Below are 17,067 nucleotides of genomic sequence, written 5' to 3'. Positions count from 1 at the left end.
AGACCTAGAACAGAGTAAGAGGAAAGGTGGAGAATTCAAAGGGTAACCATCTGAACATTCCCTTGGAGCTCACCGAGTGGGAGGAGAAACAAACTAATTAGTAGTATCAGGACAGGAGCCATACTAGCCTATATAAGCAGGTGGGACATTTTCTTTTTCCCTGTTTTCCTTCTGTCCTCATCAGCAAAGCAACAGCTCATCAGAGAGGTAAGAGCACTCTGTTCATTCCTTTTAATGCACAGCAATAGACATACACCCTGTTTCTGACTTATATTGGTCTTTCCTCTCCCTCAAAGCACCTGACAAACAGCATTTGATTAATCCTGCTGAAGGAGAGAGAACAGCTAAGGCTCAGGAGGAGCACAGATTTTAAGGAATGTCACAAGGATATCAATTATTGAGCTTCTAGCAGGATGAGTATTTATTTGTATTGCTTAGACCAGCTGGCTGAACCTTTGAGGAAAATGAGAAAATTTAAGAACAAACAAACAAATAAGAAATTCTTGTATATCTTTTACTGTCTTTATATTCTGCAAAAAGAAAAATGGCCAGATAGTAATAACACAGAGTTAATGTGATAGTGTCTTTGTATTTCTCTGTCCCAAGAGACAGATCTCTGAAAACTGAATTGCGGATGGGCTCAATGAATATTTTAATCTGAAGGATAAGATTTCTTTTAAACTAATACTTAGAAATATATCTTCTATGGGAAAATCTGAACTTTTTTTTTCCAGTGAGGGTGGGTCAAGTGCGTTATAATCTCTATGTTTTGAGGACAGTGCTTGTGCATGCTTGTGTTCCTATGCATAACACAACACTCTAGCTTTACTAAACCCCTGGTAACATTTCACAGGCTATGCTGGAACTAGAGTTGCTGAGAATCTGGCCCTTTCCTCCTATTGTACTTGGATGCAGGAATTCCTCTGAAAACAGGCTGCACACAGAGCTGGCTGCCTGCAGACTTCACGGCAAGAATGTAGAGAATGAAAGATACAATGGCTGCAATTGTGCAGTAGCAGGTCCTTGGAGAAACAAATACCACACAGTAATTTAAATCCTCTTGATTTACAGAGAAACTTGAGTTTTGGCAGGGAGAGAGGAAAATTCCAGAAAGAAGAGAAAGTACTAGATGACTTTGTTGCATTTTCAGAGATAAAAGCCCAACAGTCAGCAACACAGGCACCACCTTGGAAGTGCCTATCACCTGGGAGTGTTGATCAGCCAAATTACGCTGCTCCTCTCCCGGCTGCAAACACAACACCGCTCTTACCGTGCATAACATTTAACAAATGTGTGGCTGGGCTTGTCTCCACTTCAGCAAGTGAATAAAGGAGTATTTGCAAGCCTGATGTTGCAGGGGTGCAGCCCCGGCATGGTGCCTGCTGAGCAGCAGCTTTAACAAGGCATTACTGAGATGCCATGAGTATGATGTGATATGGAGGAAGTGTACACAAGTGGAAGAAAAATTGATTTAGGGAGACATGAAGTTGCATAACATCAGCACTTTGCTACAGGACATTTATTAACTCTGAAAAGACGGTTATAAAAACAATAGATTAGGGACTCGGCCCTGTGATGATTTCATCTTCGTAATAGAGGAACATCCTTTTTTTTTTAATCTTCTGTTTTGTTTCATGGGAAGCTCTCACTTCCCATGGAAAAACAGTTTCAAGTAGTTCCTCCACACTTACGTCAGAGCACAAATCAGTACTTGCACCACTGAAATGAAAATGTCACTCAGACAGGCCTTGCCTGGGTCCTGCTGCTGCTCCTGTACCTCACCAGTTACACACCAGCACTGGCAGCCCTCACTGCATGGCTGGAACATGTTGCCAGAGCTTATGTGAGGTGAGGCAGTGTGCTTCAGGCTGCCTGTCTGAGGGCAGGACTTAGTCTTCAGCTAAGAATCTGGCATCAAAAAACCCACTTTCCCAGACTAATGAAAATCTGGAATAAAGCAAAAAAAATTACCAAACCTGTCCCCCTGCAGAAGCCAAGCAATCTGTTCCAGCACAATGCTCCTTTTGTAATTATTTTAGTTTCCTTCCTTTGTGTACTAAGGGAAAAAAGGCACTTTGAGTGAAAACCACATGTTATCATAACTTCAATAGCAGGTCTTCAAAAGACCTGCTGCAAACTGGCCTTCATTCAATCCTCATCAGAGCATGCACACTTCAGTTTGAACTAATATTTAAGACATCACTGTCTTAAAATTCTCTGAGCATCTTCAGAATTCTGAGATACACCTTTCTATTTTCTCCTTTGTTAAATACCTGCTGTGACCTACTCCCTAGAACCAGGTAACATATTAACAAAACATTAATCTGAGCATATATGGCAGGGTACCACTTTGTAAAATTACAAAAATTATTAAAAATGCCTAAAAAATTCTATGCCACTGCCAGTTTCCAAGTGGTTCGCCACTCTTTTATAGATTCATTGGACAGCTAAGTAGAATTAGTGCAAGTCCTTCATGTTCTGTGTTTCTGAAGAGATGGTACAAGCCTCAGGGCTGTGGTGACAGTCAAAAACCCTCACACAGGAGGCAGCCTCCAGGCAGCATCTGGGGTGTAATTCAGGGAGGTCATGAAACCAGTGGGGCTGGATTTGGACCTTTGCAGTTCCATGGAGACTCCATCAGAATCCACAGGTTCTCTTGGACTTCCCGTTACCCACCAGACTCTCTTGCAGGTGAGGAGGTTGTTCCATAAGGATTTCATTCTTAGTACATATATAATTTTAGAATTGTATGTTGTCAAGGTGTTGAAATGGACCTTAAAGATCATGTAGTCTCATTCCAACTTGCCCCAAGCAGGGATACCTTCTACTATCTCAGATTACTCCAAGCAACATCCATCCTGGCCTTGGAGACTTCCAGGGATGGGGCAGCCACAGCTTCTCTGCCCAGCATGTGCCAGGGCATCACCACCATCACAGTCAAGAATTCCCTCCCAATATCCCATCTAACCCTGCCCTCTGGGAGTGGGAAGTCATTCCCCCTTGTCCTGTCACTACATGCACAATTAAAATGATAGGAAAGATGAAACATGATCTTTCTCTGGAGAGACACATCCCTTGATAGACTGAGGCTGTCTGGAAAGCTGGACTTATATAACCTTTAAAGGTCCCTTCCAACCCAAAGTATTCTAACATTCTATGATTCTGTGACATAATGAATGCTAGTTTGACTAGCACTGTTGGCCAAAAGGTAACCACAATCACCCCACGGTTCCTGTGACTTTGGATATTCCAGAAGAACAGGTATGCAGGGCACTGACACAGCCTTCATCAGAGATGAAGTCTGAAACAGCTTAGTGGAAATTACTCACCAGGTCACCTGATCTTTTTGCCATGCCAAGTGCCTTGCATTGACTTCATTTCTGCCATGGAAATCCAGAGCAAAGGAGTTCTGCTGGCTCAGACTTGCAGTACTGCCTTAAGTATGCACTTAACTGCTTTTATATGGCAAAGCAATACATCAATTTTTGACGAATTACGGTCCTCAACTTGATTCATTTTTTTCTCCACTGTTCAAGTGGGTCAGTGACTCCAATACTTCTTCACACACACATTTCACCCCACATTGCAAACTCCTGCTTCTGCTCCTCACTCAGCATGCAGGGAAACTCCTTGGGTATTGGTCACACAGCATCATCGTAATGCAACAGCACTTGACTTTACAGGTTAGCAATAGGGAAAGCCTAACTAAAGAGGAAGATTCTTTAAACAGAAAATGTAAATTCCCTTTCACCAGATGAAGAGCATTTATCTTGGCTGGAAATTTTTATTTAACTGAAAGAGCATCCAATTCACTTATTCCATTATTTCAGAATAAAATACGAGAAAAGCGAAGGTTAATGAATCAAAGTAATGAATTATAACTGAGCAAGGAAAAAGCCTTCCAGCACCAAGACATCATCCCTATACACATTTTTTCTCCTTTTTTTTTCTTTTCTTCATTAACCTTTTTATTTAAGGGCCTTGCATTTGTATCCTACAGAAAGTCAAATTCAGCACTCTTGTGCATACTGGTCCTGTAATCAGCCTCTCATATGGAGCCTATTCTTATATTAGTTGGACTCTTCCAGAAGGCAAAAAATGTCTATTTATTATTTGTGCAAATATTTTCTACATTCTGAAAGGTCACTGTCAGTCCTCCAACAGCACACAGTAAGAAACTGGCCAAGATGTTCATTAATAAGCTATTCCCCTACACAGACTTAGAGCTGCTTAACCACAAGTCTGGATCTGGAAATGTAATGCCCAGGGGTGAGGCTGATTGAGCTTAGGCATTTAGCATCTGTGTTTCTGAAGTATGGATTCTCTATCCAAGCTCCCAAGAAGACTTTTACCAAAGTTTCAAGAGAGTGAAGGACTAATTCTATATTTATGTGTTTTTAGCATCCTATTTGAACTATCAACCCTCTATCACTTCTTGTACAAGCTGGTACTCAGCAGTGAGACCTGAAGTAGATCTAGTTCTGTATTCACTCAGCAACACACCTAGTCTTGGGTTTTATTTGCCTTGATAATTACCAAGAATTAGTCCTCCTCTTCAGGAAACAGAGTATACTCCAGGGAAATGTTTTGCTTGTTTTAATTTTCTGGCTTCATATTGAGAATTGTCTCTTAGACAAATAATTTGGTTATAGGACAGCGTTTTAAAATCCAGTGTTTACAGTTGGGTATAAGTCTCTGATCCAGAGACTTACAGCCAGAATAAGCCTGTCTAGAGCTGTATGAGGTGCCAAAGGGTTTTCCAGTAACTTCTTATCCAAAAAGCGTGTCCCACAGGGGACTCCAACTCTGCCAGCCCTGCATGGATGCCCCAAATACTTTATTTAGACCTAAGCACCTTTGTTTGGCCTGTAACACTCCCCTACCTTATTTAAATCTTTTTATAGTATCTTCTAAATTTAACAAGTGTCTTTTAATTAGACCTTCAGGGCTTCTTACTACAGCTTGCAACATGTGGTCCCATATCTTGGCAGAGAAGAAGGCAACATGACTGAGGCAGAATGGAAAGCAAGCACTCTGATTTTGGCCTTTAGTTTGTTGGATCAGTGTTGAGTACTTCTAAAAATGAGCAGCTAAAAGAATAGTTTGGTTGAGAAAGTAAATATATGAACGCATGTGAGTAATGGAATAAGGCACCATGGACACCCCTCAAGCTAAGGCCATGATCATGAGAAAGGTTGAACTGATGCAAACAGGTGACAGTACAGAGACCTATAAACCTAACTTTAGGTGCCTTTTCTTGGTTGTTGATGGATAATTTCAAACTGAAAATATGGGTTAAACAGTAGAAGAAACTTAGTAATTGGGTTGGATCTCTCTCAAATAGAATCTTGAGGTAAACTTCGACTTCTGTGAAGCCAGTGCCCTCTAATGCTGTCTTGCTCTTTTTTGAAACCACCCTTCAAATCAAGAGCTGCTTGATTTCTATCACACATTGTACATATGAGAAGAGTGTTGAAATCAGGTAAAACACTATTGCAAAAGGCTCAGTGGCTCCTTGTGTTCAAATCTATGACTGCACACAAGTCTGGAAGGACAGAGCATAAGTTCATGAAGGCATGAGAATAAGGTGTTCAGAATAAGGATTTTTCTCCTTCTGGCTCCAAAATAATACATGATGAGCAATAACATGTGGTAGAGAGAATAAGCAGCAATCAGTATTAGGCATTGTAACAAGCTGGTTTGTTTTCTTTTTTCCTTAGATTTACCAAAGAATTAGAACAACAACATGGAAAACATTGTTGATGTCAAGATAGACACCATGGGTGAAAAAAAGCCAGTGAAGCAGAATCCACTGAGCAAAGGTGGAAAAAGAGTCTGCAGAGCTGTTGGGCATATCACTGGAGATATGAAGGAATTTGGAGCCTGGCTAAAAGGTAAAGCTCCTTCATCATGACTAATTAGGGGACTGAAAATAAAAAGTACATCCAAGGACTAATAACTACTCAGCTATGTGACTCAGGTCAAAGTAATACAGAAACTACCTCTAGCCTGATTTATATCCATTTTGTAGGGGGAAAAAAAAATCAGCTTTGTGCAGAGATTCACATACTGTTTAAATCTTGAAGATGTCTGAGATGACATTTACCTCCCAACAAGCCATGTACAAAGGGAATTTAGTCCCAAAGAACATAGCCCCAGATGGTTATTCTGTGCTCTGCCATTCTTCATAACACTCCATGTCCTTTCAGCTGAGCAGTTTCTGTCAACCCTAATGCCACTGTGAAGTTAAATTACACATAGGTAGGTGTATTTGGTCCCCACAATAAATCAGCAGTGGGATACACACATGATTTGCCATCTGAGCCACAGACATCATAAATTAGCTGGTTCATATGAATCCAGTCCAGGGTACTTTATAACACAGGGTTCTGGCAACCACGCTGTTCATCTCAGTTTTCCAGCTGTAATACTGCTGTATAGACCATAATAAATCCCAGTCAGGTTTTATAGTCTTGTTGATTCATTGCTTCAGTTATGGTGCCAAGTCCCAGTGCCAAAATAATTGCTGAGTTTCAAAAGTACATCCTGAATCAGTACCATCTGTGTACTTTATGGGGTCTTGTTTTATTATTTAATTTGATCTCTTCCAGATAAACCTCTCATGATCCAGTTTATTGACTGGGTGTTGCGTGGGATATCCCAGGTGATGTTTGTCAACAATCCCCTCAGTGGGATGATCGTCCTTGCTGGCTTCCTGCTGCAGAACCCTTGGTGGACACTCACAGGATGTTTGGGAACAGTTGTCTCAACTTTAACAGCACTTATTCTTGGTCAGGACAGGTAAGTCCATCCTTTTCACCCTCAAAACCAAGTGGTCATTTCAGTGCTGACTTATGTGTGAAACATGTGATGTGAATGAGAAGTCTGAATTTAGTGAAAGGTGATGTGGATGAGAAGCCTGAATTTAGTGGACGATGACGTGGATGAAAAGCCTGAATTTAGTTGAAGAACTACCTGCCCCTAGCAAGGGATTGGAACTAGATGATCTTCAAGGTTCCTTCCAACCCAAATCTACTATGATTGTATGATTTAGCCTTCACTGGCCATGTATCTGGCCTGGCAGGACCAGTAAGTTCTTCCCACCAGTTGCACCTGCTGCCAAGGGACATGGGACATACTTACAGAAGGGGCAATTGCTGAGGAAATACAGGACTTAAATATACAAAATTGAGCATCAGTGGATGAGTCTTGGCAGGTTGTCACCACATAGAGTCACAACTGAGTGGGGAGGGAAGGGGTGATGCAAGCAAAACCTCCTCAGATGAGAAGAATTCAAGATAGTTGTTCTTTTCCCACAGATCAGCCATAGCAGCTGGCCTGCATGGATACAATGGGGTCTTGGTGGGATCACTCATGGCTGTCTTCTCTGCTAAGGGAGACTACCACTGGTGGCTTCTCCTGCCTGTAGCACTGCTGTCCATGACCTGGTAAGTCAGGTGCCTCCTCTGCTTCTTCTTCCAACCCACACTGACCCTGAGCTGTTGTGTTTCCATGCAGAGGGCAATGGAAAGGAAACATGATGAACACATATATGCTGCTAAATCTGTGCCATTAGTGGCACTTTTAAACTCAAATGTAATCCAGAAACAAATAAAAATGGCCATATAATCACAAATAAGCCCAGTGGGGAAAAGAAAAATCGATGGCTGATCATGTGTAATTCAATCCTCTAAATGTGAGTCATATTGCTGTGATGAGTCAATTCATTTTTGTTTCAAGAGCAACATTATTTTCACCATTCCCTACTGTCATCAACCACAAGTGTTTCATCTATTTAAGCCACCATATAAAAATGTCATGAAAATTTACTTCTCCAGGCACAGAAGCTGTTCAGTGGTCCCAAGGCATGATGGTTGACACTAATCAAAACAAACAACTAATAATACTTTACTTGTATATATGACACAATAATCCACTAGGTATTTGGACAGCAAAAATTTTGAAAGTTGATCTTTGACCCCAAAATGTCTTGTTGCAGATTGCTAAAACCACACATATAATTTTTCTGCCTGAAGTTCATGCAGTGTTGTAGTCACTTTGATCTCAGCTTTTATTTCTGATCCACAAGCCTGAGCAAGGGCACACAGCCACATTCATAGTTCACTCAGACCTGGCGAGGCTGTTCTGTATTCAGTCCACTTCAAGTGATGGAAAAAAATTGGTGAACACTGAAACTGAGCTGGAGAGTAACTGCTACATCACTGGAATCCTGTCTCACTCATGCTTACCAAATTCACCATATATATTGTGTAACATGATGAGAATCTGTACATTGATAACTGCCTTGAACAGAGTATGAATTTTATGGAATGATTTAAGTCATAAGTCTGATTTTATCAGAAAGATTAATGCATTAAACAGCTTTAAAAAAATATAGACTGAATATACTACCATTGAGTTTACAGTTGAATTTTTTTCTTCTATGATTTTTGCCCGGTTGACCAGCTTCTAGTGAGACCATTGTATTCTTCTTTCAGTCCTATTTTCAGCAGTGCTTTAGGCTCAGTCTTCTGTAAGTGGGACTTGCCTGTTCTCACCTTGCCTTTCAACTTGATCTTGTCCCTCTATCTGGCTGCATCAGGACCACGTAACCTCTTCTTCCCTACAACTCTCATTCAGCCTGCAACAGCAACGCCAAACATCACCTGGACAGATGTTGAAATCAAAATGGTAGGTTGTCTTAAAGATAACATTCTTCTTTACTTACAAATAAAAACACAACAGAAATGTACTATCTTCCTTTATAGGATTCCAGAATGTTTTGGGTTGGAAGGGACCTCAAAGCACATGTTGTTCTACCACCTGCCAGGGGTAGGAACACCTTCCACTGTCTCAGGTTGCTCCAAGTCTGTCCAACCTGGCCTTGGACACTTTCAGGGATGGGGCAGCCACAACTTCTCTGGGCTACCTGTGCCAAGGTTTCACCATCCTCATAGCTAAGAATTTCTTCCCAATATCCAGTCTATCCCTGCCATCTGGCAGTGGAAAGACACTTCCTCTTTTCTTGCCACTCCATGCCTTGTTCCAAGTTCCTCTCCAGCTTTCCAGGAGCCCCTTTAGGCACTACAAAGGACTCTCAGGTCTCCCTGGAGCCTTCTCCTCTCCAGGTGAACACCCTCAGCTCTCCCAGCTTGGCTCCAGAGCAGAGAGACTGGCACGCTTGGAGCATCTGTGTCACCCTTCTCTGGACTCACCCCAACAGGTCCACCTCCTTTGTTACTACAGGATGGTGTGGCAATACAAAATTTCATTTATAAGATGGCTATTATCAAAAATGTAAAGGTTTACTCTGGGAATGAACATTTTTGATAGCTGACAAATGAGACTCTTTTTGGTATCTTCCATTTGCAGTTGGATCTAAATATACATTTAGATCTAAGTATACATTTTAATCTTCTAAGAGTCTCTAGAATCCAATTGCTCGTTTCTGTGCATATACTGATCATCTCCCCATAGCTAAGGTTGTTCTGATACTTCCAGTTAACTCACAGGGTCATTTTATTTTTTCACATAAAGTGTTTGGAAAATTGCACCTTTCTAAGTAGACACAAGCAAGCAGATATTACTATGGTAGAATGGTTACAAATGGATGCAAGGCAGACATTCAGATATTTGTAATTTATTTTCAAGTGGAAACTTTCCAAATAAATTCTCCTGTGTAACACCATAAACCATATAGACAGTAGAGTAACAGCTTTCCCTCAAGGCTCAGAGGACTATTTTGAAGGGCTCCCAGGGAGTGATTAAGAAAAGGAAGCTAATTGACACTAAATATCAACCCAAAAGTGACATTTCTAGAGGAACATTCACCATGGTGCATAATTTCATGGGGAACATCAATGGAAAAGTGCCTCAAAACTGTCTCTAAGCTGTGACCAAGCTGTGCTCTGCCTCACAGACTCAGAAAGTCCATTCACATTCCTAGTGAATCCCAAGGGATTTTAGTTATGTAAGTACATCAGAGATATAATCTTTCCTGAGAAAAGTCTCATAATTCTGGCCCAGCCATTATTGGCCATGCCACTCTTGGATCTGCCCAGTCAGAGGGGGATGTCTTCTCAAAGACATCATCTACCTGAGCACTTCCATGCCTTAGGCTCACTGTCACAGTTCATATGGATATGTAAAAATGGCCAAGTCAACAGCATGTGTAAAGATGATGACTAAACCCTTTCACAAAATGTTTATCTTTTGATATTAGGGCAAAATCTTGGCATAGGAGTTTATGGCTAGGGAACAAGTCTTGACTCATTTTCATTGAAGGGAATACACTGTGGAAATACCCTACTGTCTCCCTAGAAGTGTCCAAACACTCCACTTAGAAAGACAGACTGCATCCAACAAATGCCTAACACAAAAAAATTAAAATTTACGAAGCCAATAACAAATTGTCTTTGTTTGGTTTTGTTTTTCTTTTTTTTTTTTTTTCAATTCTTACAGCTCTTGCAATCCATTCCAGTTGGTGTGGGTCAGGTTTATGGTTGTGACAATCCCTGGACTGGGGGAATTTTCTTGATGGCTTTATTTATCTCTTCCCCACTCATTTGTCTGCATGCAGTGGTTGGCTCAACAGTGGGGATGCTGGCAGGTAAGGATTTGAATGTGCCACAGATTTATAGAGAAGCATGGACAATAAAAGAGGAACTGCACTAAATAGAGCACTTACAGTGTTTCTTCCATTGGGGAATGACTGCTTGAAAACAAAATATACATAGACTTCTCTTTTAAGAATTCTTTTGATTGACTTCTCAATTCTCTTATTTTTTTATGATGTTGGAAATGTTCAGAAATGTGTTTTGGGCTGAGATGAATTTTTACCATGAAATACTTAATTTCTGGATATATTCTGGTGGGTTTATGAGCAGACTAATAAAAGTCATAGCCATCAGTCTGAACATGTGGGCCCCAGGGATGCACTTAAGCTTCACATGGAGGCTCCTTCACTGTTGAAATCTCATCACCACTTTCAGTTCAGGAGCCACAGGGAAATTCTGCCATGACTTCACCAGATTGAAGTAGCTTTGGCCTTAGACCATAGCAGCATGACTACAAATAGGATCTCCACGCACATATGCTGGCTGGAACCCTGAAAAGCTGGATTTGTGCCATTTGTCGGCTGCTTTCACCTCTTTGGCCAAGGAATGACAGCATCTTTGACTTATTTTCCAGGGCTGAGCTTAGCAACACCATTTAGCCAAATCTACTCTGGGCTGTGGGGCTACAACAGCTCCCTCTCTTGCGTTGCCATTGGGGGCATGTTCTACGCTCTCACCTGGCAGACACATTTGCTGGCAGTTGCCTGTGGTAAGTACCCGATGGATTTTCACCTCAGCCACGCTTCCTTCTGAAGTGAGACAAGATGCATTTCTAGCAGAGGTGGGCTGGAGCCAGATGGGAGCCTCTAGACAGGCAGATGGCCATAGATGAGACTGACAAATGATGGACCTGGATGTTGGAGATGCAGCTTTAAACATACCCTAACAACAATAAAAGCTGTGCTTTCATTTTCAGCCAAGAGTTGTGTTTAAAACAAGAGATGTGATCAGTGGACACTGACTAACTAAGGTCTTTGAAATTAGATGATTTGTTTAAAACATTAATTGTGTTCGTTCACTTATTGCTGGATGAATTACTCTGGGTTTTCCAATCATAGATACCAGCTCAAATTCCTTCTTTGAAGGACATACCCAAAATTTGAGAAAAGTGAAGCTCAAGATCAGTCCAGAGTTGCAGACAGTTCACATTCCACATTCTATTGAAATGGATACTAAAGGCACAAGCTAGGTAGCACAGCATGGTTGAAGAATTATTTATAAGGCAATTCCATATGAAATTTCAACATCAGAGCGAGCTGGGAGTGAAAGTATTGCTCATTCAGTGCTCATATAAAAAAGATTTAGCTTTATATGTCATTGACCCAACTGCCCTAGAGGCAGAGCAGATGAGGGTGGAAGGGTTATTTTCCTATTTAACCCCATCCATCAAGCTACATACTTTCCATGTCAGTGCATTTTTCAAAAGCCTCTGATTCCATAGCACAATTTTAATCACTCAAGTTCTTTTTTTCATTTGTGCATTTGTTTTGCCCTTTCCATAAGCTCCAAGCTGGAGGGGATAGTGGCAAGGAAGGAGCTTTAAGAGGGTACTGTCCAGGCAGGGTTATGATCATTAGTTGAGCTAACCAAGGCACAGTGAGAGATATTTGCCCTTGCTGTTCTACCCTATGAGCAACTAAACTCACCCTTCTATTTCACAGCACTCTTCAGTGCCTACCTGGGAGCAGCAGTGACCAGCATGTTGTCTGTGGTAAGTAGTGTATCAGCTAAGGTCTGGTGTCCACCCACAGATTTCAGCACTATACTTTTTCCTGGCTTTTCAGGCAAAACAGCAAGATGTGGAGAACAATTCAGCCAAAAGCGAAAATTGTCTGGAAGAGGAGTTAATATCTGCCATGGGAATTGATGTGATTCCTACTGGAACAAGCCACCTAGAATTATCACATTACTTTTCATCCTCAGAGCTTGAATGAACTTCCACAGCTCTGCTCTCAACACTTATGAGATCATAGAATCACAGGGTGGTTTGGGTTGGAAAGGTCCTTAAAGACCATTTGGTCCCACTCCCTCCCATGGGCAGGGACACCTTCCACTAGATCAGGTTGCCCTAAACCCCATCCAACTTGGCCTTGGACACTTCCAGGAATGGGACAGCCACAGCTTCTCTGTGCCAGGGCCTGACCCCCCCCCCCCCCGCCCCAGCTAAGAAATCCTTCCCAGTATCCCATCTAACCCTGACCTCCATCATTGTAAAGCCATTTCCCCTTGTTCTGTCACTCCACAACCTTTCCAGCTCTCTTGGAGCACATTTAGGCACTGGCAAACTGCTATAAGGCCTCCCCTTTCAGATATTTACATCTCTCTATTTTATGCCTGAAGCAATTGAGAAGAGGGTCCTCCACATGTGCAAAGAAACAGTAAATTTGGTTTAATTGATTTTTTCAGTTGCCAAAACACAGTCAGTACAACAGCCCTGGGAAAAGCAGAATGCTTCTGGTGCCCAGTCCTGTCTCATCTCCACCCACTCCTAATTCATGTTCCTCCAAGACCACAGTAGATGCACAAAGAGAAGGCAGACCTCTCACAAGAGCTGATAGATATTGCAGGCTAATGCACAATGTTAAGATCTCATAAAGAGATCTTGTCCTCCCAGGGAAAGGCTCAATGCAAAACCAAGTCTAGACTTCCTTGAGAAACCTTGTTCCAAGGTGCCTGGCTGTGGGTTTTATTCAAATAAAAGAAAGATGGATAGTAAACAGGTGGTTTGTTATTTTTCTTTGTAGTTTGGGATACCATCGGGAACCTGGTCTTTTTGCTTGTCTGCACTGACTTTCCTGTTAATAACCACGAACAACTCTGCCATCTACAAGCTGCCACTCTCCAAAGTCACCTACCCAGAAGCCAACCGAGCTTATTATCTGAAGATGAGGAAACATCAGAGGTCTTGCTGCGAGGCATAAAGACCCAAGAAGAGAGATATTTGGCAGACTTTGAGGCAAGAGCACAAGGTGCTTCCCCAATAGACTGATTTTTGTGCTACAAAGTCAAACACCACCTTCTAAGTGGAGAGAATTTTCCCAGCATGTCTGGTTGTTCTATTAGAACAAAATTTCCATTAGACAGGACTGCACTGGAAGGACCTTTTCCAAGACCAATCTGTAATGACTGTAAAGCACATATGTCTGAAAAGCCACTTGAATAATAAAGCATTGGGGAAATCACTTAGAAGGTGAAAAGAAAAATCTCTTTGTGAAAGTGAAGGCACAGTAATCAGACACAAAGCAATGAGGAGCATCTTTCAGCATCTGAGGGGATTCCTAATTAACGGCTAAAACCCACTTATGACAGTAATAAGATACATCTTAGAGAGATTCATAGGAGCAGAGAAGTGGAATAAAGAGTACCTTTTGCCAAGTAGAAAATAAGTGGTGAAATATTCTGCCTGGAGGACCTCTCAAGCTCTCCGGAGAGACGTGTGTGTCAGCAACCATCAAGCACAAGATGGAGATGATCTTCATGATTTTTGTGTTAATCTCATGATTTTTCTAAATACTTGAACTTGGTGATGGGTTAACAAAGGAGGGAAGAGTAAAGAAGTTATTGCTGACCCTTTCTTGTGCAATAAAATGGCTCTGTTCAGTCTATGCACAAGTAGAACCAATCTGAGCTGATCACCTTGACCTCTCTCCCTACACTGTCCCCTTCAGACCACCAATATCAAACAGCAAAATGCTGCTCTGTCCCTGTCTCCTGCTAATGCTCAGGGGAACCTTCTCACTCGCTGCAACTCCCTAAGAGGAGAGTGGAGCCAGGTGGGTGTTGGGCTCCCAAGGAACAAGGGACAGGGTGGGAGGAAAGAGCCTCAAGCTGTGCCAGGATTACTTAGGTTGCATATTTGGAAAATTTCTTCACCAAAAATGGAGTTCAGTCCTTGCACAGGCTGCCCACGAAAAACAATGGTGGAGTCCCTATCCCTGAAGGGATTTAAAAGCCTTATAGATGTTGCATTTGGGGACATGGGTTAGTGGTGGGGCTTGGCAGTGCTGGGGACAATGGTTGGACTTTATGGTCTTACAGGACTTTTCCAGCATAAAAATTCAGTGATTCCATGAAGTAGCTTCTCTGTCCCACAGTGGGAGGGGGATAGTTGGGCGACCAGAGCACCAGAGCTCTGCAGGTGCTCAGCCATGTCCCAGCTCTGCACAGGCTCACAGAGTCTGCAGGAAGGGAGGAGAGAAACTGACCCTGAAGAAAACAGTGCTGGTCACCTCAGTGGGAGTGAATTCAGCCACTTTTCTAGCTCACCAAGATACTGTATCTCATAATGAAGCTGACATCTTCACCAAAAGTACCCCCATGCTATTTTTTCAAGCATCACAAAGATCTGAGTGTAAAATATTTGGGATGAATTTCTGTCAGTTCTGCTGAAGTTTCAGGTTTTCAGATGTTTGACAGTATTTCTGTATGACTGACACTCCGGGGATCACTTGTAAAAATGTACCATTTATGGTGTTTTACTTAATAAATGCCTATATAATACTGTGTGAAGTTAGTATTTAAACAAATATTCATCCTTTTTCAAGTTTTATATACATTTAACCCTATTTGTTATCACCAAGCTCTTCCAAAGACAGGTTACCTTTTAAATGAGTAGTGCAGAAGACACTGGAAAATAAAATTTAAAATTAGTGTATGTGGAATATTTAGGAATCTTTTAACTTCTGCTGTTTGTGCGTATCACAGAAACACATAATCACAGACTGGTTTGGATTGGAAGGGTCCTTAAAGAACATCTCATTCTACCCTGCTGCCACGGGCAGGGACAGCTTCCACTAGACCAGATTGCCGTCTAAGATGGCCTTGGACACTTCCTAGGATCCACGGACAGCCACACTTCTCTGGACAATGTGTGCCAGGGCTTCCCCACCCTCACAGAAAAGAATGCTTTCCCAATATCCCATCTAACCCCGCCCTCTGGCACTGGGAAGCCATTCCCCCTTGTCCTGTCCCTTCATCCCTTGTCCCAAGTTCCTCTCCAGCTCTCCTGGAACCCATTTAGGCACTGGCAGGGGCTCTCAGGTCTCCCTGGAGCCTTCTCTTCTCCAGGCGAACCCCCCAGCTCTCCCATCTTTTGGAATTTTGCTGCATCAATGCCTTAGATGCAAGTGCACCCTGTTTCTGTACAGGAGGAACAATGAGCCAAAGGCACAGTGCTGGGCCATCAGAGCTGTAGGCAGACCTGTAAGACCAGGTAGTGACTCAGTCCTAGGGGAGGTGCTGCACAGGCCCCCAGATTGGGGTTAGATGAGGTCAGTGAGCTTTGAGCATGTTCAGAGGAAGCCATAGAAGTGTCCTGAGGGCCGGAGCCCCTCTGCTCTGGAGCCAGGCTGGGAGAGCTGGGGGTGTTCCCCTGGAGAAGGCTCCAGGGAGACCTTATTGTGGTCTTTCAATACTTAAAGGTCTCCTTAACCAAGATGGGCACAAACTTTTTACCAGGGGCTGTTGCAATAGGACAAGAGGTGACTGTTTTAAACAAAAAAAGTCAATTTGGAGCAGATATAAGAAAGAAATTTTTTATAATTAGGGTCAGGAGGCACAAGCACAGCTTGTTCAGGGATGTGGTGGATGTTCCGTCCCTCAAAATACTCAGGGTCAGGCTGGATAGGGCTCTGAGAAACCTGGTCTGGTTGAAGACATCTCTGGTCATTGCAGAGGGCTTGGACTAATGTTTAGGTGTCCATTCCAACACAAACCATTCTGAGCTTCTATGATTTATCAAACTATAATGCAAAAGGATATTTTAGTATTTGAACTGACATTCACCCACTCAGGTCCATGTGTGACCCTGAGAGCCAAACCTACAGAGGCTGCTTTCACTCTTATGTCAAAATCTGCACCAGGTAAAAGAAAACACTTTATGGCCAGTGTAAATCAGAGATATCCTCTGGCTGGTGCTATTCCAGCTTCTGTTGCTGAGCAACAGGCACATTTTGGCAGTACCTTAAAGAAATCATATGCACAGAACTGCAAAACAACAAAAGATAAAGGCCATGCCTCAGCCATTAGGAAGATTTTGCAAATCATTCAGAATTAATTCTACATTTTATGCTATCCAAAGAATGTATTATTCTTATCACCCCTCACAAAAAAATGAGCTATTTGGTAATTTGACATGTGTATCAGTCAGAACATGTGCATCATGCTTCTTCCCATTATCATTCATAACAGTCTTTGCTAACAGAACTAATTTATCTTATTTTTGCAACTGTTCTTTTTTTTTTTCTTTACATCAAATAAATGTAATTCATGTTACTTTTTTTTTTTGAGCACTGTTTTTCCATTCTTGTTTCAGACGCACAGGTGATGCCAGTAAGAAAAGCTTAATTTGGGCAGGAATTTTGTGATATTTTGTTGGACTACCTCCCTCCTAGTGACAGCAAAACATATCAAAAAAGATGTTACTGCGTTTACAATTCTTAAAATTAAGTAT

At 42.0% G+C, this 17,067-nt stretch overlaps 1 protein-coding gene across 1 annotated transcript; it reads left to right on the top strand.

Moving 5' to 3' along the window:
• SLC14A1 (solute carrier family 14 member 1 (Kidd blood group)) lies at positions 1 to 15,116 on the top strand. Its single transcript, XM_071581303.1, has 9 exons — positions 1 to 207; positions 5,721 to 5,894; positions 6,612 to 6,801; positions 7,320 to 7,448; positions 8,499 to 8,691; positions 10,462 to 10,609; positions 11,191 to 11,325; positions 12,278 to 12,327; positions 13,361 to 15,116. Exons 2-9 carry the CDS (start codon positions 5,747 to 5,749, stop codon positions 13,535 to 13,537), a joined length of 1,170 nt encoding a protein of 389 aa, XP_071437404.1. The 5' UTR covers positions 1 to 207; positions 5,721 to 5,746; the 3' UTR covers positions 13,538 to 15,116.
• The last annotated feature ends 1,951 nt before the right edge of the window (positions 15,117 to 17,067 follow it).

The sequence above is a fragment of the Pithys albifrons genome, chromosome Z (assembly GCF_047495875.1).
Source record: "Pithys albifrons albifrons isolate INPA30051 chromosome Z, PitAlb_v1, whole genome shotgun sequence".
NCBI lineage: Eukaryota > Metazoa > Chordata > Aves > Passeriformes > Thamnophilidae > Pithys > Pithys albifrons.
This window is presented reverse-complemented; position numbering and strand designations above follow the sequence as displayed.